The sequence below is a fragment of the Vanessa atalanta genome, chromosome Z (assembly GCF_905147765.1).
Source record: "Vanessa atalanta chromosome Z, ilVanAtal1.2, whole genome shotgun sequence".
Taxonomy (NCBI): domain Eukaryota; kingdom Metazoa; phylum Arthropoda; class Insecta; order Lepidoptera; family Nymphalidae; genus Vanessa; species Vanessa atalanta.
Window position 1 is genome coordinate 15,181,068 of NC_061902.1, and position 27,332 is coordinate 15,208,399.

Below are 27,332 nucleotides of genomic sequence, written 5' to 3' on the forward strand. Positions count from 1 at the left end.
TTTTCAAATATACAAAAAATTAATGTAATATTTACAACAGCGGATATCCCGATATTACTTTTCGCGACTTTTTTTATTGCTTTGATATTTGCTGGCGACGATCAAATTTATGAACCATTTATAATTGACTTGTTTTTTTATTAATTTACATTTCAGTTTGTTTTTATATTGTAATTTTGACATGATATATTTTTTAACGTATATTTATTTCATGAGTACAATATAAATATTAAAAGACGTATTTTGAGTGAAACAGATTATGTATCGCTAAGTAAAGCTAATTTAGACGTTTAGTATGATAAGGAATTTATTCTGCTATTATTTTTGACAAAAATAATCCGATCGTCATTAATAAACAGATCGTAATTTTTTACGAACTAAGAAAGTGGCTTGTTTGGTTTATGTGTTGAATCTTAATAGCTTTATTAATGTAAATAATAATGTAAACTATTTATAATATAAATATATTTTAAGACATATAAATTGAAAGAGCGTATGATTTATCATTAGGTACCTAATAAAATTAATTGTAAGTATATACACAAGTATTTATTTTTGTTTAAATAAAACAACTTTATAACCAACATAATATAATAGTTTGTACATAATAAAGTACCTAGTACTCGTCTTAAACATAATTATTATTTCTATTAAATGACAAGATGAGAAGAGAACGGTCGGATGTACGACCATATACATACGAGATTTTAAATTTCCATTATTAATATAGGTAATTATTCTTTCGTAAAAAACATTTACGTGCAAGCGAATCAAAAGCAATCACGGAATCATCTTTAAAGCTTTAGTCACACCTGTGTATCATGTCTTTATAGATGAATCCGCATCGTACCCGCTTCGCTTCGTCGCGTAAGTGTGTACGAATCCTTATACTAAAGTGAGATTTATTTACATAAAACGAGTCAAATTTATTTTACTACAATTACAGAACTAATGAGTTAGGTATGTAATTAATTGACAAAATTTTACTAACAATTGATGATAATGGCGAATTTATTAATAGACGTAATATTCTACAAAAAACAATATTTTTGGGAATACCTTTATAAAAAAATATTATGCGTAGAAAGATTGGATTATACATCAATACAAATGAAATAAAAAAATCTGTGATTTTTCTGGAATAATAATATAATGTGCTATAGAACAATTCATTTGCTATTTACAGTGGAAAAAATGTAAGTCGATGTATTTTTGAAACCCGTAGGATAGCACTAACTATTATAGGAATGATATAAGACTCATTAAAAATACCGAATATCTAAATACATACAATTCGTAAGTTTCTTCTCTAGCTAAATTTTACACATTCATAAAATATTAAATTCGCATGATTTTATTAAATCCCAGCGCTGAAATAAAGCATTTCTTACGACTGTTACTGTTACTATCAAATGGATAAGTTGTCATGACAAGTGGCACAAAGATCTATACACTCACTATTAAATTATCAGCGTGCATTAGTAATAGTGACGCCCGTGCATACAATACGTCTTAGTGTGCGGTGAGATGACTAATGTTAAAATGAATACACCGAAAAAATTACAAATTACATTATATTTGTATTTTTTGGACGCCGACGGGACTAATAGGTACGAATTCTCTCGGCGGCCGAATATAATTGTAATAAATTATATTTTAAGACAATATTTTTTCTACTAGCCGCACGATATTTTGCCATTAATGTTGATCAGAGATACGTAATATCAGTAATTACAATTGTATTAGGTACTCATTTTTTTTATCAAAATAATAATTTATTCATATTTTAAAATAATGTTTGTTGAATTGCAAATTATTCCTTATTTATAAATCTTTATTGTAACCATTTAAAACAGTGCTTCAAATTCACTTTTTTCACTGTGATGTAATTAAATTAAGAAAAATATGTACAAACGAACTTATATTATCTTAATATGAAAACATTCTTAGACTAATAACGAAACTTTTACATACGGAAATCTCTACATAATATTATATTGATTATATCGATTTAAATCTATAGTTTTTTTTTTCATTTATACGTATTGACATTAAACATTAAATGTTATTTATTGAAATATAATATTTTGGCACTACAATATATTTCTATAGTGACATCAGAGTTCAGTGTTGCCAGTTCGGAGCAATGCCGCTCGACCATAGACAAAATATTAATTTGAACGAACGTATCACAGTTTTAAAATAAATAAATAAATACAACTTTTTACAATATAAGATATTAATTTATGCCTTAAATAAATTTATTATATTAATTATGATTATAAATATATTTTACAAATTGGAATATATTTTAGATAGTATTATGTTACAATTAAAAAAACTGGATTGCAATATTAAGTGAGTGTGTTTCGTGTGTCGTATATTCCATTAATGAGTTTATTAATCTATAATAAATAAAAAAGGCAGGTTATAAACAAGGTAGGTATTATGTCGTAATCGACATCGTTTAAAAAGTATAATCGTAAATATGTCTTATAGTCGTGATAAAATATATTAGCTTCTTCTAATCACAAAGTATGAAAAGGGCAATTGATATTTGTTGTTAATGCTAGAAATTTATATTCAAAACAAATTGAACTTTTTATCCCCCTAAGCTTGAATAGACATTAGTTTTATTAAACCATGTGACGTGTAGACTTGTAAGCAGAATTTTTTTGTTTAACCTTTTATAAAAATCGTTCACACTTACTTCACTTATTGCAGGTTTAATAAATATACATTGTTTATGTTCTATAAGTTATAAATGCAATATTTAAATGAAATCTATAAAAACTGATAAAAAATAGTTAATATAATCTTTTATATGAACAAAATCTACACATAAATTAAAAGTAATTTAAATAATATCTACAAGAGGTATACAAGATACAGCTCAAACTAGGCAAGAAGTTTTAGGGGCAGTACATGTTTCCTAGACTTCACTCTGCATACAGTGGATCGATGAATCTTCTGAGAGTTCATCCATTGAAGAGTCCGTGAAAGAAGTTCCATCTGAAATCGATAAAGAGGAACATTTTAATATCTCTGAATCATATCATTATATTAAATATCGCGTCATGTTATTTACTAAAAATAAGATCCTAGGATCAAGAGTGTGACTCCATGTATGTACTGACCTATTGGAACAAAAGGCGGCTTGTTCTGAAAGGAATAAGTAAGGTGGAGGTTGATAGGCCGGCCAAACCCCACCGGATCTGTGTCTCTTGACATCGCTGTGAACAACAGATACTTATAAAGTTAGGTGAAACATACTCTTTCAATATATACCTATACATTACAGAAGATCATATAAAATTCGCAGAAAAAATTCGCATTGCGCATTTGCTAGCAAAAAACGTAAGATGTTTCTATTCTAAGCCAAAGGTTGTTTTGAATGTAAAATCGGAACATTCCTTACCTTGACTTTGTTTGCCTTTTCCCGTATGTTGGTGCTTCTTCTGACGCGCACGACTATTCTGGAACCACACTTGCGTGACTCTTTTACTTAACCCAGTAACTTGTGCTATCCTTTCAAGGTCTTGGCCGTCTGGGTTGGAATCCAGCTGGAAGTTTGCTTGTAATACTTGCAGCTGTTCTTCTGTGAATGTCGTTCTAACCCGTTTCGCCTTACTCTTGTGATAACCTTCTGAGTCGCAACCATCTGAAGTAGAGATCAGAACTTTATCAGGTCTACATATTCGTATATAATGACGAATTTGCGGGAAAAATAACTTATTACTTTTGGCAAATATTAATAACATGAAAATATTAAATTTTGATTACCATCAGACGAAATAGATCCTCCGTCTAGTGTCTCTAGATAATGTGGTTTGCACAGCACTCGGTCTTCGTGAAGGGCAAACTGTTCTCCAGTAGAGAGCTGCCGGCCACAAGCGTCGCAGGCGAAGCAAGCCAAGTGGTACACTTGTTCCCGGGCCTTGCGCACCCAGTCAGATGAGGATATTCCACGGCAACATTTGGAGCACTTGGCGCCAAAACTCCTGCACAATCGTAATTTTTTCTTGATGGACACATTAAAAAGTAGATGTAATTGAAAGAGTAAAACAGAAAACATTCACAGCTTACAAGATGAGCGCCGAATACAAATTGTTCATATTTACGCAACATAGTAGATGTTCTCTTGAGATAATAAGACATTTTTACATTCGCAGTGGCTATTATTTATTCGCAACGATACATTAAGAACTTTCGCTAAGCAGTTATAAATTTTACAACATTCGACAAGAAAAGGAAATAAAAAATGAACAGCAATTATCTTTAATTAGTATAAAACGAAGTCGCACTTCGCGTCTTTGTCGTCTGTTAATCAGAATTTTTTTCTAAATTTCACGACGGTTCTACATTGTTTAGATAATTTCTCCAAGAGTTTTTATAGCTTTTGACAATAGGTCAATAATAAGGGTATTTTGATGTTTATTAATGAAGTCGTATGACGTCAAGTTTAGATTAGCTCCTTAAGAGCCTTCAAGGACTCTGAAGGAGTTAATTAGGCGTATAGTGATTAAACTATAAGAAATACATCCAATTACTGTGATACTGAAACGTTGGTCTTAAGCAATTTGTACAGACAAACGATTTTAATACGATTTAGCAGAAAATCGAATAGCTGATAGTCGAAAAATATTAATAAATAAAATACGGTACAATTTACTCCAATTGAGAATTTGACAGTAATGCAGCACTCTCAGCCGTTTGCACTTGAATTGAATAACATACATAAAACTTTAGTTGCATCATTAATATCATAATTTCATATTTTATTGTTTAGTTTGAATTATTAATAAAAAGATAAGACTCTTTATTGTACTTACAGCATTTAGTGGAATCACAATATTCAATCAACTAAATATTTACGTAAAGTAAAATAACTAAAACTATAAACAGACTACGTCTCCTAGAAAATAAACATTAACCTCGACTACCTTCGAGTCGGAATACTTTACAAATTAAATAATTTAATCTTAAATAATTTAATCCCGTAAAATGAGGATTCACTGCTCGTAAAAGCCTACGTAAAAGTGATTCTAAATTCTTCTCGTTATACTCATACGAATATAACAAGCTGTAGGTCTCTATATATGTTAGTGATATTTAAAAACAAAGTTAAATATTTTTATGTACATATATTTATGTATAATTATTACGTAAATAATTATGACTTGGTTTTAAATTGAAAATTGCTATTGTTATCATTCAATTATTCAAAAAAAAAAGATTTTAGAAGAAAAATAATTGTTCTTAAATTTTATTTATCAGCTAGTTCTAATATGGCACCAATCTTTGATTAAGTTTTAATGATTTTCTGCAATTTTGTAAGCTAATAATTCATTATAATGTTATTTTTTTTAGTATAATTTTGTTATTAACAGTTCATTGCAATCCAAGTTCGCATCATCGCATCATGATATAGATAAGTAGGTGTAACTCAGTACAGTCAAACAAAAATGTTTAAATAGCAAAAAAGAATTTGTTGTGTTCGTTTATTGAGTAGACGCCCACTAAGACAGGAATTTTGGACATTCTACCCCTAAGGTGGTGAAATAAAAGAATTAATCTTTGCAGGTTAGTCTTCAGGTCTGTCACTTTTTAAGTTAGAAGATTGGCGTACCAATAATGTTGCTGAGTAATTTAAGACCTAGAAAAATATCTTTGATGCCACCAGAATATCCCTTTAAGTTCAAGAGTGCAGTTCGCGCTTAAACTCTGGTTCGTCATGACAATTAATAAACCAAAATGTCAAATCTGTAAAATGGCCGGAGTAAACTTTTTTCGCATGGACACTTTTAAATAGCCTGTTCGAGATTGAGCTCTACGAGCAGTCTGGTGGATCTAGCCCACGAAAGTCGAACCACATATGTGGTATTATGTTATACAAAGGGGTCTTAAATTAACATAGTATTTTAAATTATTCTGTAGATAATATAATCAATTTCCACGCGAGCAAAGCCGTAGGCAACATCAAGTTTTCTATAAGACGTTAATTTTTTCCTTCAAGGACAGAGCACTTAATATAATTTTAATATCTAAAAGTATAGGGGATACTTTAAGTTTGATTTCTATAATGTTTGAGGCTTTTTGTTTTAATTAAATATTTTATTACATTACAAAACTACCTCGGTACTTTATACTTAGTTTAGTTAAAATTTTTAATTGTCGGGCACTATAAATATGCAGGTTGAAACCCATTTATAACTTCTCAAATAGATATATCGAAATGAGATGCGTATTTCCAAGTATCGTAGTAGTAAATCGTTCTGTGATAAAACTAAAATAGTGGCGTACTAATCGTAAAAATTATCAGAGGATTATTTAAATGTTTCAAAATTTGAATTGAATGCGTGTATCTTTGTTATCAAGGGTCTCAATGCGTGACTTAATTGAATTATAATCAATTTCGATATACGTATACGATGTAATAGCTTCGTCTTTTCTTAATTCTTAATGCCGGTAGAATTAACTTACGAACTTTTTGTCAATGTCGTTTTCTTGTAATGTTTTTACCTGTGCTAATAAAAAATAAATCTAATTTGTCTTCTATAATACAATAACTGCGGAATTGTTAAAATTATCGTTATTTATCTACAAAAGTGTAGCTTATAGCAATAGCTTCGCAAATTCCGTGCATCGTTAACTTCGCGTAGTTCCGTATCCGATCCATCTCACGACAATAAATCAGTTCTCGTGTTACGTCGAAACTGATAAAATGTTATGATCAAAGCATAATCCGTATGTTTATTAAGATTTTTAATTATGAAATCGACTCAAAAGCGAAATGACGATAAAGTTGTGGCTCTCAAACGCCGCTCGGTGTGTCATATATCTTGCGGCCCCTGTGATTGTCCCCCGGCCGCTTATCGACGGCAGCTGATTACCATTTCGCAGAGCCTTAATATTTAATTAATTAAGTATACGTGAAACACCATTAACACGCTATCATATCACTCGATTCGGAACATTAAAACACTTTTGTTTTTTTTACTTTTTGTCACTTTTTTTTCCACTTGGTTCGTTCTCGTATCCAGAAGTCGCTTTGCGGGATCGTTGGTTATGAATCAGTGTTATCTGCCTGCTTTCGATCAATGCTTAGTATTCGGAACGAAGATAATTTTACCGATTCTAATAAATAACAGCGGAGTGAATTAAAAAGTTTGTTCTATTTTTTTTTTCTTTTTAATATGCATTTTTGGTGTACGATATCTTAAAGGTTATTTTTTTTATTTTATAAACTCGGCAAGGTTGAGCTACTGTTTGATGTTTCATCGAAGAATCGAGAAGGTAGCTTAGGAATTGATAGTAAATATGCATCTACGTATAACGTATACTACGTTGGGATAGTAGAGGAAATATTTGTATCAAAAATCACATGTAAGTATATATTAATGAATTATTATTACCCTGAGGTTCAAAATACATAATTGCACTGAAAATATCGATATTGTATCCGTGAATTGTCACTAGCGATCTACTCCAGCTTCACCTGAATGTTTTTATTAATGTAACGACATAGTCGAATGTTTTTATTTGACCATACTGAGTTACACCTACTTATCTATATCATCATGATGCGAACTTGGATTGCAATTAAATGTTAATAACAAAATCATACTAAAAAATTAACTAATTAAGATTAGTTTATAAGACAATTCAGTTTTATTTAATATATGTAGCTGATTATCGGAAGAGAGTAACTACTGAGTTTTATGCTAGTTCTTCTCGGTAGAATCTACATTCAGAACCGATGGTAGTTTTAAATTTAATTTAATTCTGTATGACGAGTCAAAGGTTAGCAAGAGCTTTTGTTAATAAAGTTTATTATGATTTGCAGCTCCATCTTAAGCACAACAAGTGCCCGGGTGTAAGTAGTGTTTGGGCGATCTTCCTTCCTCCAGATAAAAGATCTCAATAGTCCAATTCCGATGGACCCAGTCATACCCATCGTTGTCGAAGCGCCGTCCAATGGGCTTCACCCGAGTTCTTACACCCTGGGTTGAGACGGATTTGACTTCATTGATGTGGTACGTATTAATGCTTAATACAAGCTATTTAAGCTTCGAAAAATAATACTTGTAATACTTGACTATAAAATTTTAGCGATATTTCTTACTATCTTTGAATGTAATGTAAATGTTTTAAAACTTATATACAATGCAAACATTTTAATATTACGAGCTGCCCGGCCTGACTTCTATCGGCTCATTTAAGAAATATATTGACTCACCGATCACAACGACACGGGCTCCAATATATTATACTGAAATATTGAAGCCGTTTAGGAGGATTTCAGTTACACAGACAATTAAAGAAGTTTTTTATATAAAGATAAAAATCGTGTAATTATTATTTGTTGAGTTTTTCATACGGGATATTGTATCAATTCAATTGTAGGTATTAAACGTAATTATTGAATTGATATAACTATGATTGGTGAAATAGAGTAACTACTGAATTTGCCACCGGTTCCTATCGTTCGAATCTACATTCTCAACCAGTTGTAGCTTTAATGTACAATTTAATAACAATAAGAGTTTGTATCCGTCAATAATATCAATATCAAACTCAATTTAATTGTTTAAAACAGACAGAAATAGTTAGGTTAGATTTATTGTATTAGTATAGTTTCATGCTACTTTTGAAACGAGTTTAAAATAATGAAAAAGTTAAAAAAAAAAATTAAAAATAAGTACCATTCGTTCAATACTAATTTAAAAATGTATTAGCGCGTGTAGTGTAGGAGAAAAGAATAATTGTAACAAAAGCATAAATAAAATTTTAATATAAAAACACTTAATGTTGATAAATTACGTTTTGCACAATCTCTAAATGAATGTAAGACGCGGACCGGCTTTAACAATCTTTTTATAGTTTTATTACAGCTTTCCAATTGAAGGATTTATGGCGGAGTATCTGAGAGATGTTTATTTAAAAGTCACATCACACGTTTTGATAAGATCGAATGATTTTGTTTGATTAAAATTTATTGTACAAAATTATCTTACACACATTATAATACTTAGGTATCTACGACGTAATTATTTTTATTTCTATCGCACGTGAATCGACAATTCAAATGACGAATAACACAAAATACTACACTTTAGACGTTATCATATTTGGCATTCGAACTCGAAATTTGAATCGGACGTGATCGTGAAATATCTTCGCAGGCAGAAATCGGGTAAACGTACAATGGAGGACACCATTCATTACCAAAACAGAAACGCAAACGAGCGAACAGTGCAATCTTATTACGGGACACAAATGTTTCTATAGAGTGCAAAATCGCGTGTAACATATTAATTGCTCCCATACGTATCACTTATCCGCTGCAATGTTTCAAAGGCGATTTGCATTTCAAAACGCTGTTGGCGGACAGAGAGCATTTCCTCGCTACCGTTATCACGTCTTATTAACATTTTGTCGCCGGCTGAATCAATTAAAGGCGGCCCTCGCATAGTAATTAACGAAGTGACAGATTAACAAGTTTTAACACTCGCCGGTAATGAAGATGTCTCGTAGCGAGCCGATAAACAGTGGACGTTGACTATGCATGCATGCCTAGGGTGGTCCAGGCGCTTTTTAATCTAGAGATAGGGAATGCTCTTCGGGAGCGAGTGCTCTGGAACTCGGTTCGTCTGCATTGCGAAGTAAGTACTGGCCTAAAGACTGTGTAAATTTTATACTTATCGAACTCGCAATAAATAAATTTTGTTGTTGCACGTTTGCATCATTTCAGCCACTCGGAGGAAGATAAAAAGCAATTATGAATTTAATACTAAGACGCGCGTCAGTTTGTAGTTCGTAATCAATTTAAGTGTTTGTATTTAATCAAATTTAAAATACCATAAATGTGCATGATAAAAAGTGTACAAAAATTTATTAATTTTGTTACTTTTTTAAAAACGAAAACATGACGATATTACATACCTAATTACATTATAACGTTTTTCGCAAATTTGCTCATAAAAATGTGATGAGATTAGATCTAAGGGTTTTTATCAATAATATGTTTTAATTAATATTTTTAAGGAAGCAGAATTAATGATTTAAATCCAATGTAGATAGGTTAACAGATAACAGCGGCATCTCATCATTATTCTTTTTTAGCAATAACTAACGTGTTGAGACTTTATTAAGAATCTAAGCAATTTTCGTCATTTGCTAATACACGACTGACCCATAGTGTTAGAGAAACAAATATGATCCCAAACGCTTTAGCCTATGTTACCAATGACAATTTATTTATAATATATATAATAATGAATGATTTGTTTTTGTTGGTATGCGTTCGCATCGTTTGTCCAATGAGATGATAGTTTCTGGCACCTCTGGCACCTCTGGCATGTCGTGTAGGTGGCACTACAATTATATAGGATGTTATTTCTAAAGAATAAAAAATATTTTGCATTGCCGAGCGTTTTTAATTGTATGTGTAATATTATAATGGTGAAGAGTTTATTTGGACGGACTTATTTTACTATGAGCTTAAAAAAAACTTTGGCGTTATTTATTGAGAGTAAGATTATATAATGTTATATATTTGCTTTTTGCAAGCCCCTCTGTGTAGGGCTTAGCTTAGCTTTATAATAAATTACATAAAAACAATAATAAGAAAGCGCAAGTTCACATTGGAAGGAACGTTATATTTGTTTAAATTATAGAAGATATGAAACGTTTTCTATTGATTAATCGAGTATTTTGTATTTCAAATGCATTACACGTACGTATATTTCTAAACTCTTGATTTGTAGACAGAACTAAATCAATTGTATTTTACAAATTATCAAGAATAAACATTTCATAAATTTCGTCTAGTTATTTTTTTAAAGACTTTTAGGGTTAATCATTACCCACATACTCTATGGATTCGACTATTCTTACAAGAAAAGAAGATTATGAAAACACGAAGGTGCGCCCCTCCACGGAAAGTTACCGATGTGCATTAGTGAGTAACGCTCGTGTTGACACGATGTCATAGAGTGCGTGAGATAACTATTGTAAGAATTAAGACAATAAAAGGACTATATTTTGCACCGAACCAACATAATAAATACCATTATAGAATTTAATGTCTTTTACATTTTTCTAAATTTCTAAACTGGTCTAACTAACAATGTACCATAGTCCAGTTTGTTTTACGATTTTTTTAATTGTGCGATTTGTTAATGAACACCGATAAAATTTAACATAGAGGCGCGCCTTTATGTATGAACAGATCTGTACCGGTTATTATTCAAGTGTTTCTTATTTGTGGATTCCTAAAAAGAGTCGTGCCATTGTTCAAACATTAGATTTGCTACGTATTCGCTGTATCAACATATTATATGTGTATACAATAGGTAAGTTATATGATTTATATTATTTGTATATATAATTTAGAAAACATTTTATTATTCTGACATGTGTTATTCTTTATATAGCAGATATAACAGAGCTGTTTATTTGTCCTCACTCAATATTATTGGTGTTCCAAATTCAAAAAATACAGCCCAATAAGTTTTTTTGAGCATCTGTGCATGTTGGAACTTACTTTAAACCTTATTACTAATTAAACAAGATGCCTTAATTCTTAATCAGATCAAACAACAAAGAAGTACAATTTAGGAGAAATATGTGTTTAAATTACAGAGCCCTTTTAGTAGCATCTGAAAAAGATAATTAAAAATTTGTCTGAAGATCACGACAAGAGCCTTGTACTCTTTCTTTGAGCAATTTATCAACTGACATTTAAATAAATAAAGATAACGTAATGTGGTAAGAAAACAATTAATAAAAACGCAAGCTCGCCTGTAATAACTCAATAACAGAAAAGCAATTAAGCAACGTATATAAAGCTATCAGTCACATAGCGAGTTGTTAGCGTGCTTTGTGCGTCTGTTCGTAGCCCGCGGCATATAACAGTGACTTTGGTAAGTCCAACTGTCCACTCGATTCCTTGATATATATCGCCTTGAAGCAAAACCAATAGATACATAATAAATATCGCTGACCAATTTAACAGTCGAACATGGCTCGCTCGTTCCCATCTACAATATGAGTTAAGGTCGAAGAACGGGGTGTCGGTATATTATCGCGCTGTATGCATTAAACCACTGGACGATCACCATAAAGTGCCTTCGGAACTGTTAAAACAACATGCATAATATTCCAATGAATCTTTTGTTGGTGTTTCTAAAACAAATAACTTAAATCATGTCGTCCAGTAAAGGTCGCACTGGCTATTTAAACGTAGGGTGGGGATGGCATGACGAGGGGGGAGGGTTAAGCAATCAACGAGTGAGGATTTACAACGTGCCCGAGGCTCCGTTGCCCCGGATTTTGTCAACGGTTCAGGCGAGTTCGGGCGTAATAGTCCAAGAATTTTAATTAACGACTATAAATATATAACAATAGCTTTCATATTACTCGGTTTAATCTACATTCTTACTATAATTGTTATCGCATTTATGAGTAGCTTTATTCGAGTTTTTAGCATTAATGTTTTAAAATTGGAACGATTGAATATTAGTTTTTTTTTTTTTTAAATCTAAAAAAAATCATTTGACTCTACGTTTTTAGCATTTAAATAATCGCAAACAATACATTTTATGTATCACTTTGTTCCACTAGTTATTTAAGTTTTATTAACTTCGTAAAAGTTCTTCTATCTATATTGAATGTATCTTTTTCAAATATAATTCTTACTATTACTTACTAATACTTATGTAACATAGTGTACGTGCGCGAAAATTACTTGCTTGAAATTGCTAATTTAAATATCTATTAAAAAAATGTTTACTAAAAACAATTAATATTTATGTAACACAATTCAAATAAACCTATAAGAATACAATTCGAACAAGATCCAATCTTCCAAGGGACATTCGCGTACTTCCAATATGACTGCGCCGGCGCCGCGCATTGTTTAATATTCAGGGGGAATCGATTACGCGGGTTTATTTATGCGACTAGAGATTAATTAAACTCAGGGGCGACATGGCCCATTTACATAAGACATGGTGCTTGCATTTGGTCCGAGTGCGGTGTGGGCGCAACATCGCGTGAGTCTCTTGCCTTCATAGCCTCTTTTATAATAGAACCTTATCCTTATTGGAATACTCTGTTTTTCTCAATATCGACCCTAACGTGCGAATGTACTGCAATTAAGAAACGAATGTAAATAAAAATTGTTCTAGCCGTATTTTGTTTTTGTATTGTTGGAAATTATAAAGGTGTAGTCTAATGATTTAGTAAAATACAAAGCTGTGTTTACTATCGAAATAGAGAAGCGGTGTCATTATAAAGACAATTACACACTTGTACACATTTTGGGCGGACAGGATGCCGAGACAAAGGCGCGGGCGCTACCTGACAAAAAGGCGCGCTAAATAAACAATAAACATATGATATATCAGAAAGCAATTACAGCAGTAGCCGCCGGCGACGTCGGATTTACTGCCAACACCACTCGTTATGCGCGCTCGGGACGTGGTGTTATTTATACATCGGCTCTGAGCGACTAACGATCGTCGTGTCGATGTGTTTTTAACGATTTTAAAAATGAGATTCACATTTGAGTCAGTAGGATGACTTCTATGTGATAAAGTTTTAAAATCATAGGTTGTTTGTTCGATTGCGTATATTCATTTCTTCTCGTTCGATTTGCGGCAGATTGGCCGTGTGTAAACACGGACATGTTCTATGTGGGAGCAAGTAAACGAATGCTACGACATGAGGCGCGTTTCCATCTTGGACATACAAGGTTCCCTTATCTGAGTTGTATCTACCAGATCGTTAGAAGTTCGTTAACAAAGTCAGCGTTCTGTAATACTTATGTTTGAAATTCGAACATATTCTTTTTTCAATTTTGTTTTAATAACGATTACAATAAAGCTAAGCAACAAATAATGGAAAATCGGTTTACAAGCAGAAGACAAACGTATACTGAACTATTGATACAAGTTGTTATAAATTAGTTTGAGGTTATGTTTATGAGGAAATATGATGCCGAGACAAAATAGCACTCAAAATCATATTGTTATTAATAGGCTGCTAAAGTAATATTTGTTGTTTAGGAATTATACATTTTTAGAAAACCATCAATAAAAGACTATTTGGAATATCCTATTAGTTAAGATTTCAAAATTCTATGGCAATGATTAGAAACAATTTCCGTTGCTATAGGAGATATAACGATCCAAATTACACTCGAGTAAAATATAAAATATTGGCCCAATCAACCCAACTTTCAACGGGTACGTATTACCATCAATAAAGTGGACCTCTTATTTATGGCTTATTTGCTCAAATATTTATGTTCCCAAGCTTATTATTGGGAAACTCATTTGTCAAAATTAACAGAACCTTACACTCTCTAGTTACTAATGAATAAACATTCATTATACACGAGCGGCCGGCTTCTGCCGTTTTACTAATTCGGTTAAAATAGTTGTATACTGCTAATAAACTTTGTCATAAATAATTCTTTGTTGTTTTGACAGAGAGCGCTTTGTACGTCGACGGCGAGAATGTGATTTTGACGGCGAAAAAAGTATATAATATCTCAGGATAGTTGAGACGTTCGATTAAAATGACGTGAAACATTTGAATTGGTCGAGTAAGCCTTCGAATCAACAAAGACCATAATTACAGTGTGGTAAATAAAATATAAATAGTTACTCAAGCGTGGCATCATCGTACTTAATGTCAAGGTTGCACGGTGATACTCGGAGTACCGGGTTATGAAGAAGTACAGTTTGACATGCGGTGACCTATCATTGTGATTGTGATACCCACAACGAGTCATGCTATCGCTTATGAGAGAAATTCAATAGATTTTTAAATATGACATTTGATATGCACAAAGAATGAATAGTCAGAAAATATAATTGTTAAACACAATGTTTGATCTAATAAACCAATCTACTCTTGGAAAATATACCTACATAAAGAAAAAATATACCTAAAGAGATGAAAGGACAATATTTTTATTATCATTATCGTTATAAAATAATCTTGTTTTGGATTTTTCTATCCAAGCAAAAGGCATTTTATTGAAATACCAACCAATTAAACTACCGATTTAAAAAAAGAATCATTTCTTTATATGAAATCAATAAGCCTGTTTAATATAAGTCGAAGAAATTCTTCCTAAAATATAGCGTGCGGGGTGGTCGAGTCACCTACCAAGCACCGATGCTGGAACCTCGCATATTCGACCCCGTTCCGATTAAAATATATCGTCCGACGTCGCATCAACTTATCACAATCAAAATAAATGACAAATGAAAACGTCAGTGTTGCAAGTCACGACGCACTCAGGGTATTTTTTTACGCTGGCAACATTCCCCGTCGTCGCTTTGTTGTGCCACACTCGAGCGGAGATTTTCAATAAAACCACTCTCAGGACATCGGCCTTGTTTTTTTTAACATGATAGTGAATTCTCACGCACCTGTTGCTTTATACAATATCTCCCTCTCGTCCATATTGTGACTTTTATTTCAGTCAAGCGTTTCTACGGGATCTTCGTCACAAATGTGAGAAATGAAGTTATATTCGTTAAATCAAAAACTTTTAAATAAAATCATTATAAATCAATCGATTTTGTTTAAATATTTTGACTCCTAATTCAATCACGTTGATCATCATTAAGAGATAACATCGTATATCTTCCCACCATAGTGTAACTTACCTTATCGGATGGGTATATTCGTATTCGCATACCGATTGTACCAATAAATACCGATAATACACGATCGCTGATGGCTCATAGTGCATCATCACGGCCACACAGCGAGGGTCAGGGGTCATCCCACCCCGCGGTCCACCACATACCATGAGCAACCCGGCCGACACAAAACAAACCACGTCGCAACAATGACCATCTCGACATGACACCGTAAGCGTGGATGACTCGGGAATTTGCTGACTGAATACTTCTAATACAGCGAAGGTTAATTGGACGCAGGCAGAGCATTGTGAAGGAATCGATGTGGTGAAACTATTTCTGGCTATGAGAGTTCACGCATATCGGTTTCGCGTGTCGTGCCGGCCTTCACGCGAACACGATTGAGTTATTAAGACGATTCGATTTTTATTTGCCATTATCTTGAGTGCAATTTTTGTTAATAGCTTCTTGGGTAAATCTATTTGATATTTATTTGAGACAGGTTTATTACGATGTAATATTAATTCGTTTGGGTACCTACATATTTATATAAACAAGTTGTTGCTTAATCGAAATAACCAATCGTCTAATCGTAAAATAAATATCTACGGTTAAACAATCGTTTACATAACATACTATCAATTCTCAAGCACTCTGATATTTTTATATGAAATTGTAATTTGAAGAAATTTGATTTAGTAGATCATCGGTTTCAATTAAATCGTTAAAAATATTTCTATATAGTTGATTGTATCATAATTGAATGCGTACAACATAATTAACAATTTTGTTTGTTCGATGTTCGATATCTTATACAGATAAGTACATTTTGTGGAATCAAATAAGCTCAGCAACGTCTTTATGTGTGTATTAATACTCACTTGGCATAGTCCTGTTTGCAGTAGACCTGTCTGTCCCGCAGAAAGCAGGAGGGATGTCTGTCGAGCTGCACAGCGCACACGCAGCAGCGCAGACAACCCGTGTGCCACGCACCGCCGCCCACTTCTAGAAGGAAGCGGTCCGCTATAGGCTCGCCGCACGCGCAGCAAGTGCGGTGCTCCGTCTGAAAATTAGATGATAATGAATATCTAATCGAAGAATTGTCCTATTCATAAAAAACTTATATTATTTAATTTTTTTTCGAGTAAAGTGTTTTAGAACTGTCTTTTGTTTTATGTGTTTGGGAATCCTGAATTTACATCTATGATTTAATGGCGATATAGATATCTGCTGTAAAAATGTCGGACCATAAGGTTGAACCTTCAGTTAGTCAGGTAAGTTATGCGAGGTAGAGAACTAAGGTTGTTAGCGACGTATATTTCATATATGATATTATAATTATATTATTAAGTTACCTATCTATAATAGTTTTAATTGTAAATATAACAGCAAAACGCAGTCCGTTGATAGAACTACTAGTATTATATATATGTATATATATATTTTTAAATGTAATCACTAATAATAATTTAGTTTTGTTTCTTTTTTTCGACTTTCTTCGAAGTGTAGAAGTTAATCTTCGAAGTGACTAAGTCCACTAAGTAGTACCTACTTAGCACCTCTGTTTGAAAATATAAAGACGTTTTGTGGAGAAACGAGACTACAAAACGAATTTCAAATGCGCGATCTCATGTGTGTGAAGTGAACGGATTTTCAATCTGGAGATTAAGTTACTAAAATCGACTTCATATGTAACTAATTAGATACAAGTACAATAATACTCTACTAATTTATATATTAGACAAGAATCTTAAGCCCTAGTAGATGATAAATTATTTAGCTAGCCTAAAAAAATCGAAAAATGCTTTTTTAATTTTTCTAATATTTCAGATCAAAAGATAAAATCAAATTTAATTTTCTTGCTAGGAATATATGAAATTATTAATTAGTAGTTAAATTATGTATGTCTCAATCTCGTTGTCTTTGATCAGTAAGAGTAGGGTAGATAAGTATATGCTGAATAGCTCAGCTATAATAATTGCGTTTATAGTCAATAAATAAATAAACAAGAATTATTAGTGATAATAATACAGTTATCTTCGGATCGATATGTAGATTTACTTTCGAGTAGGCTTTTGATTTTACTTCAAGGCATCCTGTAATATCTATTTCGATACCCAAAACGCCAAATTTTCGCGTATCCACGTACGAATATCTTATTTTTTTTATTTACATAAATTATTCAAAATTTCAAACCATAGAGTCTAGTTAATTCGACGCCATATTTATTTATTTGGCTTTACTCATTTTATAGGAATAAACTCTAGACAGGGCACCGTCTGTTTGGTATTTCAGTAGAATTATATAATTCGTCAGCGATGTTTTTAACTAAATTACAGTCAACATTTAACTGCGCAAACGCAGTCAAGATCCTAATTTTTATGTACGTCAAATATAAAATATGTCATTTCATAAATGCTACGATTGGAGTCAGGGGAGTTGTTAGTGAAGTAACAACGCAAAACATTTATAATACAATAATTATAAATACGACATGTGTACGAAGGCGCGCGGTGTTTATTCGATTATAGGGGGTGTTGCGATCATAATCTAATAGAGGCGTTGCATAAATAGTACACCCTACTCCGCTTGGGGATAATCAAACGTTGGTCAAATTGATTTAGTCAAATATTTGCGACGTGACTCAAATAAAACATTCGCGGGACAATGCGATTTATTGCTTGAATGAATTTGGATTGTTTTCATAAATTTTATTTTATATTTTAGACCATGGCTTGATTACGCGTTACGTCTTATTAAATTTCCGTTACAGCTACCACGAATAACATCGTAATTTACTCCTGGTAATGTGTAAATATGACTTTCCGTGTTACTTGTGTGTATAAAATAGTAAACAGCATACTTCAAATTTGTAGCTAAATACTTTAATTAATAGTTAAACGAGCAAACATAGCTATATTAACTGTTCCTAAGTCATATACCGTTAGTTAGAAAAATATGTGTCTTATAGCCAGTAGCCGAAATTAGCGGATGTTATCTGTTCAGACTAGCCTAGCCTAGCCTAGCTACCAATGAGTAGTTTCTGGAATACTTTCAAGATATTGTCGCCTTATTAACCGCGCTGGCTTTAAACAATTATATTATCTAGACACGCGGTAGCGTGTCAGCCAAGTTCTAGTAACAGAACTGGCTAGTAGCACCGTGTGTAATATTACACGAACCATTTGGAGCCACTTTTGACCTCCTCATAACTCAAAAACTATTTGACATAGATGTGTCAAATTTGGCTCATATATTGAGACTCGCGAGATACATATGTTTTCCAAATTTCATAAACGCATCTCAAATGGTTATTTAGATATTAACGTCTAAAAATCGTCATTTTTATCACTGACTGACCTATAGATCAAAACTATATCCTACTTCCAGGTGACCTAGAAAGTTCAAATTTGGCATGCAGGTAGATAATTAGGCCAATATAAAGGAAAAAATCTGAAACTGGTAATTTTTTATCATTTTATTATAATTTTTCATTTTATTGGGTCTATAGGAACACTTATATACTTAGTTCCTGTAATAACTGTAATAATAAAAAACTTATGTAAGAACCAGCAATCAAAACTTATGACAGGCTTTCTTCATGTGGATTTTAAGGTCTTCACGTGAATATATAACAAGTTGAATACCACCCTTAAGTTTTTAAATCCAAATATTTCCGTTTTAGTACTTATGAGTATAGCCGACTTTCGTATTTATTACGTTATTACTAGCATTTAGCGCACATCAATGGTGCCAAATAATTATACTTAAAAAAATAATAATAATAGGCATTTCGGTACACGGCGCGCGACGCGACGCCGGAGCAGCGGGTTAGGAGCGTTGCGATTAAACCTTACCGCGGACGTGTCTGAACGAGTGGCAACCGCGCTCATAAGAATTATTTCAATACCTTCCGATGGAAACTGCCTAGTCTATTCGACTGCATATTTTTTGTTTGAGTATACTAGTATACAACAATAAAATAGGTTTCGTGAGATTGTAGTAGAGTATGTATATCGTAACTGGAATGATTTAAGTTTGTACTCTAGCGCTACAAACGGGGATCCTTATTGCTTGGAAGAACAGTATCGAGCAAGCATGCTGATGTCAGCAAAGGACTGATGAATGGGTCCAATGGAAAAATAGAGAAGGTACATTGGGGACGTCGATAACAGCAATAGCGCACGTAAAATAACAATTCAATTTAAACATAATTTAATTTGCGAACTAGAAGTCAAAACCAAGTTACAGATATTAAGTAATGTACATATATGTTCAAAGGAAATAATTCTCTATTTGCTTAGCGTATTCTACTATTATACACAAATCAGAAGGCCTTCGCCTTGACGGTGCTCTTTTCGACATAGGCTCCTCTATATTAAGTAAAGAGCAGGCTTACGTTGGCCTCTCTAGAGTTAAAACCTTAGATGGAGTACATCTTATCAATTTAGGTCCAATTCAAATCAAGACACAAGAGAGCTCTATTGTAGAGTACAACCGTCTGCGCACGTTATACCACTCCTACTTGACCAAATTAAGTATAAACAGAAAACGCGTAAAAAAAATCCGGACACTGAATGGACAATTCACTCGAACATTTCAGAGGTACCTACAAGAAAAATAAGAACGTATAAAAAAAAAGACAATTATACCCCGTAAACGTAGGAAAATAGAATAGCTTAACAAATACCATTTGGTAGTAATTTTGTTATTAATAAGTACCTATTAATAATTTATATACAAAAAGTAGTGATATCCCATCAAAAACATAAATGTAAAAATGAGAGCCAAGTTAAATATTATGATATATACCTTGGTTGTTGACTTCAACGACAAAAGAAGTGAGATCTAAATTTTTGCCAAGTTAAATAGCCCTTCTGAAATTTATTTATAACTACATAAAATAGCATTTCTTCTTATAACTTGGGATAATATATTGTTGCCTAAGGTCTGACTTGGCTAGTTCTTATATGTTTATAAACACAACTTGTAGTTTGTGTTTAAAATAACAAATTATAACTCAGAACATCTAAGAAGAATGGAGGACAGCTCAGTATTGCTTAGTTAGTATATACGTACATTAAGAGCTGCGATGGTCCAGTCACTAGAAAACATGAATCTTAACCAGATATTGCGAGTTCATATCTAGACAAGTACCATTGAATATTTGCGTGCTTAATTTGTGTTTATAATTCATTTGTAAAGGCTTAGAACTTACGAAGGCTATAATATAATTCTTATATGAGAACTAGCCAAGTCAGACCTTAGGCAACAATATATTATCCCAAGTTATAAGAAGAAATGCTATTTTATGTAGTTATAAATAAATTTCAGAAGGGCTATTTAACTTGGCAAAAATTTAGATCTCACTTCTTTTGTCGTTGAAGTCAACAACCAAGGTATATATCATAATATTTAACTTGGCTCTCATTTTTACATTTATGTTTTTGATGGGATACACATAATTACAAAAATGTTAGGTTATTCTGTCAGCACATGAGATTTGTGTTACAACTTTTTGGTCTAGCTGGCTTGCTGGCTTTTAAAGCTGGTTCCGAGGTACTGAATTCAAGGGCCGGGTTTTAAAATTTTCCTTATATATTCTAATATATTTTTCCGACCGTATCAAATTAACCGTCCCGTCGGATCATGTCAGTGTGGGAAAAGAGAGAGCACTAATGTTTGCACACATACATGTACATTACAATATGTTTTGCGCAGATGTCGAGCCCCTTGAGAATGGACTCCGTGGCCGTAATCAACCAGGTTGACATATTCATCATTCATCATCATATTCGGGTTAGGTTACTAAGAATATAAATTTTAAATGAATCACCCATCAAAGCCTTTATCGCTCGCGAACTAAAATAAATGTTTGGAAATGTTTAATTTATGCTGTTATTCTAATAAAAATTGAATGAATACCAGTAAAAAATTGAAAAACTGCCTAAGGCCGGAGTTTAAACGAGCCGCGATACATAATAAACATAAAAAATAAGTCTTTTAATATGATATCTTATTCCAAAAGGAACACTAATAATATCATAAATAGAAATAAACGCAAGTTTACTTCCGCGGTAAACAAAGGCAAAGAGATAAATAAACCATATTATTCAATTAAATCCTATAACCGTTGACATAACCCGAGATAATAATGTTTACAGCCTTATCATGAGTATTTCAGAACTCCTGCAGCGCCACTTGTGAGGTCGTTCACTCCAATTTATAAATAGGAAAGAAAATCGTCACAGTTGGAACTCTAATCGTTTAATAACAACACATGTTGTATGTATGTTACGGCAAGATATTCATAAAAAAAACTGTAAAACGTTAAAATCAGTTTCAATTTTTTACATAATACGTGTTTATTGTTGGTGCGTGACTACCAAAATACGCACATAACTTTAAATAGAAGACAGGGGTATCACTTCATAAGAGTCAACAGCCCTCGACTCAATAAATTTCCACTCAGTTCTAACTTACACGCATAACAGCGACACCGGAGCACCCGGCCTATCGAATAATGACAAACAATAAACTGAGTACTACCGCTCGGTCTCCCCCAGCACCCCAGAGCAAATTCATAGCAATAAACGCCAGTGGAACCACAATATACACCGCACATATGTATCGTGACGCGAATGGGACAAAGCGACTTGTCACCCATCAAAATCTTCGTAACAAATTTCTTGAGGGCCCATTCATTGGGAATGGCGCCCCGGTGGCCGCATTGTCCTCTACAGCTGACTGATATGCTTTTTATGACAGTTTTTCTGGCGCACCCGAAGCGAGCCAGCTACTCGCATATAATGATGTTGTTTGAATGTATTTAACGCGTCATTTAGAAGGGTTTATTTGTTCTGTTTTCTCATTTTAAATTATGCAAATGTTATCTTTTTTCACACAAGTGTGCGACGCAAACGATTTTATGCCTCTAAAAAGGTGTTTGTCGAAGGATTGTGAATCTACCATCTTTGTTTAAATACTTATATTGTGTGTTTAGACTTCTGAGGAAACTAAGAGGGCTTGTAATGAATACATATATGATTTGAATAACTATATATATATGTATGTTTATATATATCAATGAACACATTATTTGGTATAATTACAAATATCTGTAGTAAAATTTTTTGAAGCCGCCATTTTTTTCTAAAAGTTAACTCACACGATCGTTTGCCGTTTGCAATGGTGTATGAAATGATTGCTCAGTCACAGCGTCACTTCTGTGCCGTCATTGATATTTAATGACGGTTTACAATGGGCAAGGTAACGGTCGTGCCCGGGACGAGTAGCGTCACGAAAGACCCTTTGTTGGATGATTTGGCGGGCGTGACGTGAACACTCGATCCAGAGCTCAATTATGAACTATTACAACTCCATACACGTAAAGAAAATTAATCCCAATACGGCTGAAAACAAAAGTCATTGCAAAAAAGCGTTTCTCTCCTAACTCGATATCTAAAATGGATTTTTAAGATCAAGTTGTTGAAGTCACGTTAAATGATTTTTGATTAAATATTTCCTAATTTATAGATAACGGCAAATCTCTACAACTCGTATTTTATATTTATGAATTATTTAAATCAGTATTATTCAGCAATCTATCTTTATTTATAACAATGTGACAACTAAATGAGACCGAACCGAAAAAAATATATTGAGTATGCAAATTAATTCTAGATTTAAAATTTATGTTTCTAAATCTATTCATAAGCTGACAGTATCGAGGAAACTAGTTCTGATCATTTTTGATTTCATCAGCTGCCATAATAAATTATTGTGATGTGATTTAGTTTAAATTGGAAGTATCGGTCAATCGTTTCGCGATCGTCAGACACTAAATTATGATAGTTGACAACAAAGGTGACTTTATAATCCGCAAATCGGCACATAACGCGGGGGTTGTCTGGCGTTGTCGGGCGTGACGGCAGGCTGCGGCCGAGGAGCATTGTCAGCGTGCCATTACAACGCATCGACGCAAAGGTGGCACGGCGCCGCTAGCCCTACGCCATTGTCACGGGCTTACGTTTGCAAATCCGATTTATATTTGAATATAATTGACTTTCGGTCTCATATCAGGTACGAAGAGCTTGTATCTCATTGTGTGAGCCTGATCTCAATGGCATTTTTATCGGTTCAACATGATAAATGTATTTCGAAGATTAAACGTAGTGGGCGCGCGGTCGCATTCAATGCGTTCAAGGAATTCTGTTTTAAATTCTGATTTACTATTAACATAAACGATTGTGAGTTTTAATTTCAAGAACATTGAACAACTATTTTTTAAGGCGTTTTTTTATCAGAACGCACGTAACACGGAATATATTACGCAAACAATACAACACAAACGAGAAACGGTTTTCTCCAAGAATTTCCATAACAGTAGTCAATCTCGGAAATTCGTGCTCCAGACCGTTTTGTATTCAGAGAGGCGCCCGGGATCGGGACAGATGATTGAAATACATTTACGAATAAGAAAGTTTGTTTTCGCGCTTTCGCAGTCGATTTGGGTTTGTGTTTTTCGTTTATCAAAGTGTAAAAACCAAGTGGGCAACAAAGGATCGGAAATGAATTATGTGTGTGTCAGCGAGGAGAGCACGGCGGGCACAAAGCGCTGCGAAGTGGCGCAGCGGGGTTCGCGCAGGATAATAGAGAGAGGTTCACACCATTCACGCATCGCTTTGGAGTTTTTTCACGGTGACGGGGGTCATAGCGACCATCCGTCACCGTAGGGCTACCATCTCGCGTTCTCAGCCAAAGGCACTTATAAAACATTATATTTTTATACGTTACAAATTCTTAAATATGTAATTAATTTATACCTCTAAAGTCATTGCTCACATTAATTTTTATTATTATATTTATGCATACAGAATCAAATTACAAAATTGTATATATCTACTAAGATATATTTTATGATTCGTAGCTTGAGGGTTTGAGGGGGTACGTTGTTTTTATTGTTATTTTGTACTTTAAGAAAGGGCATAGGCTCTATCTTTACTAATATTATAAATACGAAAGTAGCTCTGTCTGTGTCCTGTTTACGCTTAAATTGCTGAACTAATTTAGTTGAGATTTGATTAGGAGATAATTTAAATCTTGGGAAAGGACATAGCTAGCTAGTTTTTTGTCACGGTATTGCAATATAAGAAGTCACGCGACAAAACTTAGATTATAAGATAAGTGCATTATTATTTTCTTGATTAACAATTAACGTTATTAAAATTAAAAGGATATTTATCAATCCTAAAAAGCATAAAAAATTATATTATGTAAGCCGACTGGAGATAGGCATATAAAATAGAAGATAAATATTTAGTACGTATCTAAGCATGCATGTCACCTGGAAATGGTCCCGATTCTCAATCGCGTTACTTGCTGTCGAGTAATACATAGAAGTGATTTTTGTAATGATTGAATTGAGAAGTGAAATTATTTGAATTTTCATAACAACCGTTCTTTGGTATGATGTTTTAATCTTAACATTTGTTGAATCATAAAGCAGATTCACAGATCACATGTCTATGCTTCGGCAATTATACCTAACATTAGTTTTGAAGTCATCATGAGCATATTTTTTTATTTAAATTGCTTGTTATTTTTTAGTGCTGGGCGTCCGCTTTTTATATATTCCACAAGGCTGCTGCAATGCAATTGATCAGATTTACCGGCTTTTCATCCGCCACAAGCAGGATTCATTTACGAAATTGATCATACTATATACCAATTAAGCACGTGAATATTCGGAGAGTGGGCGTAACTGAACCCAAATTCCTGTGCATCTGAACATGCGCCACTTTCTACCTTTTGCGTATTATGATTTTGTATAATAACATCAAATAAATAAAGAGAAGTAATTGATCTGCGACATTATTTCAACAACATATGTAACTTGTCTCGTATCTGCAGTGTTATTCTGTAAGAGCTCATTACGTATCTCACTTCTGAACTGTTCATAGCCGACTAACTGTGATACACTTTTTTGGTACGTGTATCGATCACATGTCATAATTATTACAGTTAACTAGCAGACCCAGCCAATAGTTGATATGGTAACATTATACGTTGAATTATTTTCTATGAAAATGTTTAGCCAAAAATCTTCTCTGGAATACGCTTAATATAATAGATAGGTTATTTTATATTGCGTTTGCATTAAAAAAACTCGGTTATTTTTATATATAAAGAAGAAGATATCACATATCACCTTTTGACATTCCTTTGACAATTTAGTTTTTATGAACAGTTCCACAGATATCTACAAGGAGTTTTTAAGAGATAAATCATTTCAGTGAGATTTTTTTTATGGCATCGGTAGGCGGACGCCCAAATGTATCACCTGATGGTAAGTGATCAACACTACATAAACATTAGGGCGTATGAAATTTTGCATAAACAACCTTGAGAACTAAGATGTTACGGCCCTTGTTCCTGTAAATACACTGTCTCAATCACACTTCAACCCGGAATACAAAAATAATGAGTACTGTTGTGTGAGTGGGTGGTACCTACCCAGACGGGCTACCACCAAGTAAACTAAAACAAAGTGATTGAACTCTTAGTTGTTAATACGGTAAAGTAGGCTGGGAGACCCATAATACAAATCTCTTCTTAGCATCGCTTCCAAATTTTTGTGTAAGATAAATCCACAAAGTACCTAACTAAGTACATTACTTTTATATGAATAATTGCAAACAATATATGTATATGTAGGTACATAATATTTTGGTTTTGCTTATATTAAGGCCAAGATGAAATAAAATACATAATATAAATACATAAATATACATAATCATTCAAGTTTTTATTATCAAATTATACAAAAATTCTTTTTTTCTCGCCGCTCATAATTGTTCTCAGCGTTTGAATGACGAGTTATGTAAATTAATAACATGTCTAGACGATAGTTAAGTCATACAACAAATGAAATAATGGCTGTATTGTTTATGGCGGGTGAATTGAATTTCATTTAATTCAGGACTAAAGATTGAACAATTTAAAAAAAACTGTCTTCCGGTTTCTGAAACGATGAATAAAGTAGTAACAAAATACTGAACGCTTATTGGTCGGCTATTGCGTGATTGGCTGCTATCGACCAATGACGATTCGAATTCAAGAAAAAGTAGTTAATCTGACTTTAATCATCGTTTTAGAAGTTGGTATTAAGTAGTTTAAGAGAATTAAAAATATATAGTTTTACATACATTTGCTTTACATTTAAATAATTTTTTTTTTTTTTTCAGAAATAATCATTATAATAATAATATCTTGTGTACGCTACGTACGTTTTTCTACGCTTTAAATTTAACTTTATTCAATTTAAACAGAGCGCAGAATTGAAATCTACAAGATACGAATAACTATAATAATAGTCTTCTTGTTAATTATAGAAATATTAAAATAGAACCTTACTCCATTTCGATAAAGTGCATTTTTTATGTCTTGAGCAAAAGACAGGAATAGCAAATGTAAGTAAAATAGGATTATCGTTAAAAACTAAGCTTTATTATATCATAATAAGGTACATTTTTGCGTAATATGTATTAGAGCGTACAGCGGGCGGGGCTGGGCGTGTCGTGCTGACGTCAGTGTTTGCACACGTCATGTAAGAGCGTTGGGCGATCAAACAGTTTGTATGGAGTTCGAGAAACTTACAATTTACAA

The 27,332-nt window shown here is 33.0% G+C and overlaps 1 protein-coding gene across 1 annotated transcript in view; it reads right to left on the bottom strand.

The window, feature by feature from the left end:
- Positions 1 to 2,874: 2,874 nt before the first annotated feature.
- LOC125076060 (LIM/homeobox protein Awh) overlaps positions 2,875 to 27,332 on the bottom strand; it is a 50,566-nt gene continuing 26,108 nt past the window's right edge. Inside the window, exons 2-6 of the mRNA XM_047687998.1 lie at positions 16,547 to 16,728; positions 3,784 to 4,001; positions 3,419 to 3,661; positions 3,138 to 3,233; positions 2,875 to 3,012 (exon numbers count right to left, since the gene is read on the bottom strand). Of these exons, the coding sequence (XP_047543954.1) occupies positions 2,933 to 3,012; positions 3,138 to 3,233; positions 3,419 to 3,661; positions 3,784 to 4,001; positions 16,547 to 16,728 (819 nt within the window). The 3' untranslated portion in view covers positions 2,875 to 2,932. The remainder of the gene's footprint in view (positions 3,013 to 3,137; positions 3,234 to 3,418; positions 3,662 to 3,783; positions 4,002 to 16,546; positions 16,729 to 27,332) is intronic.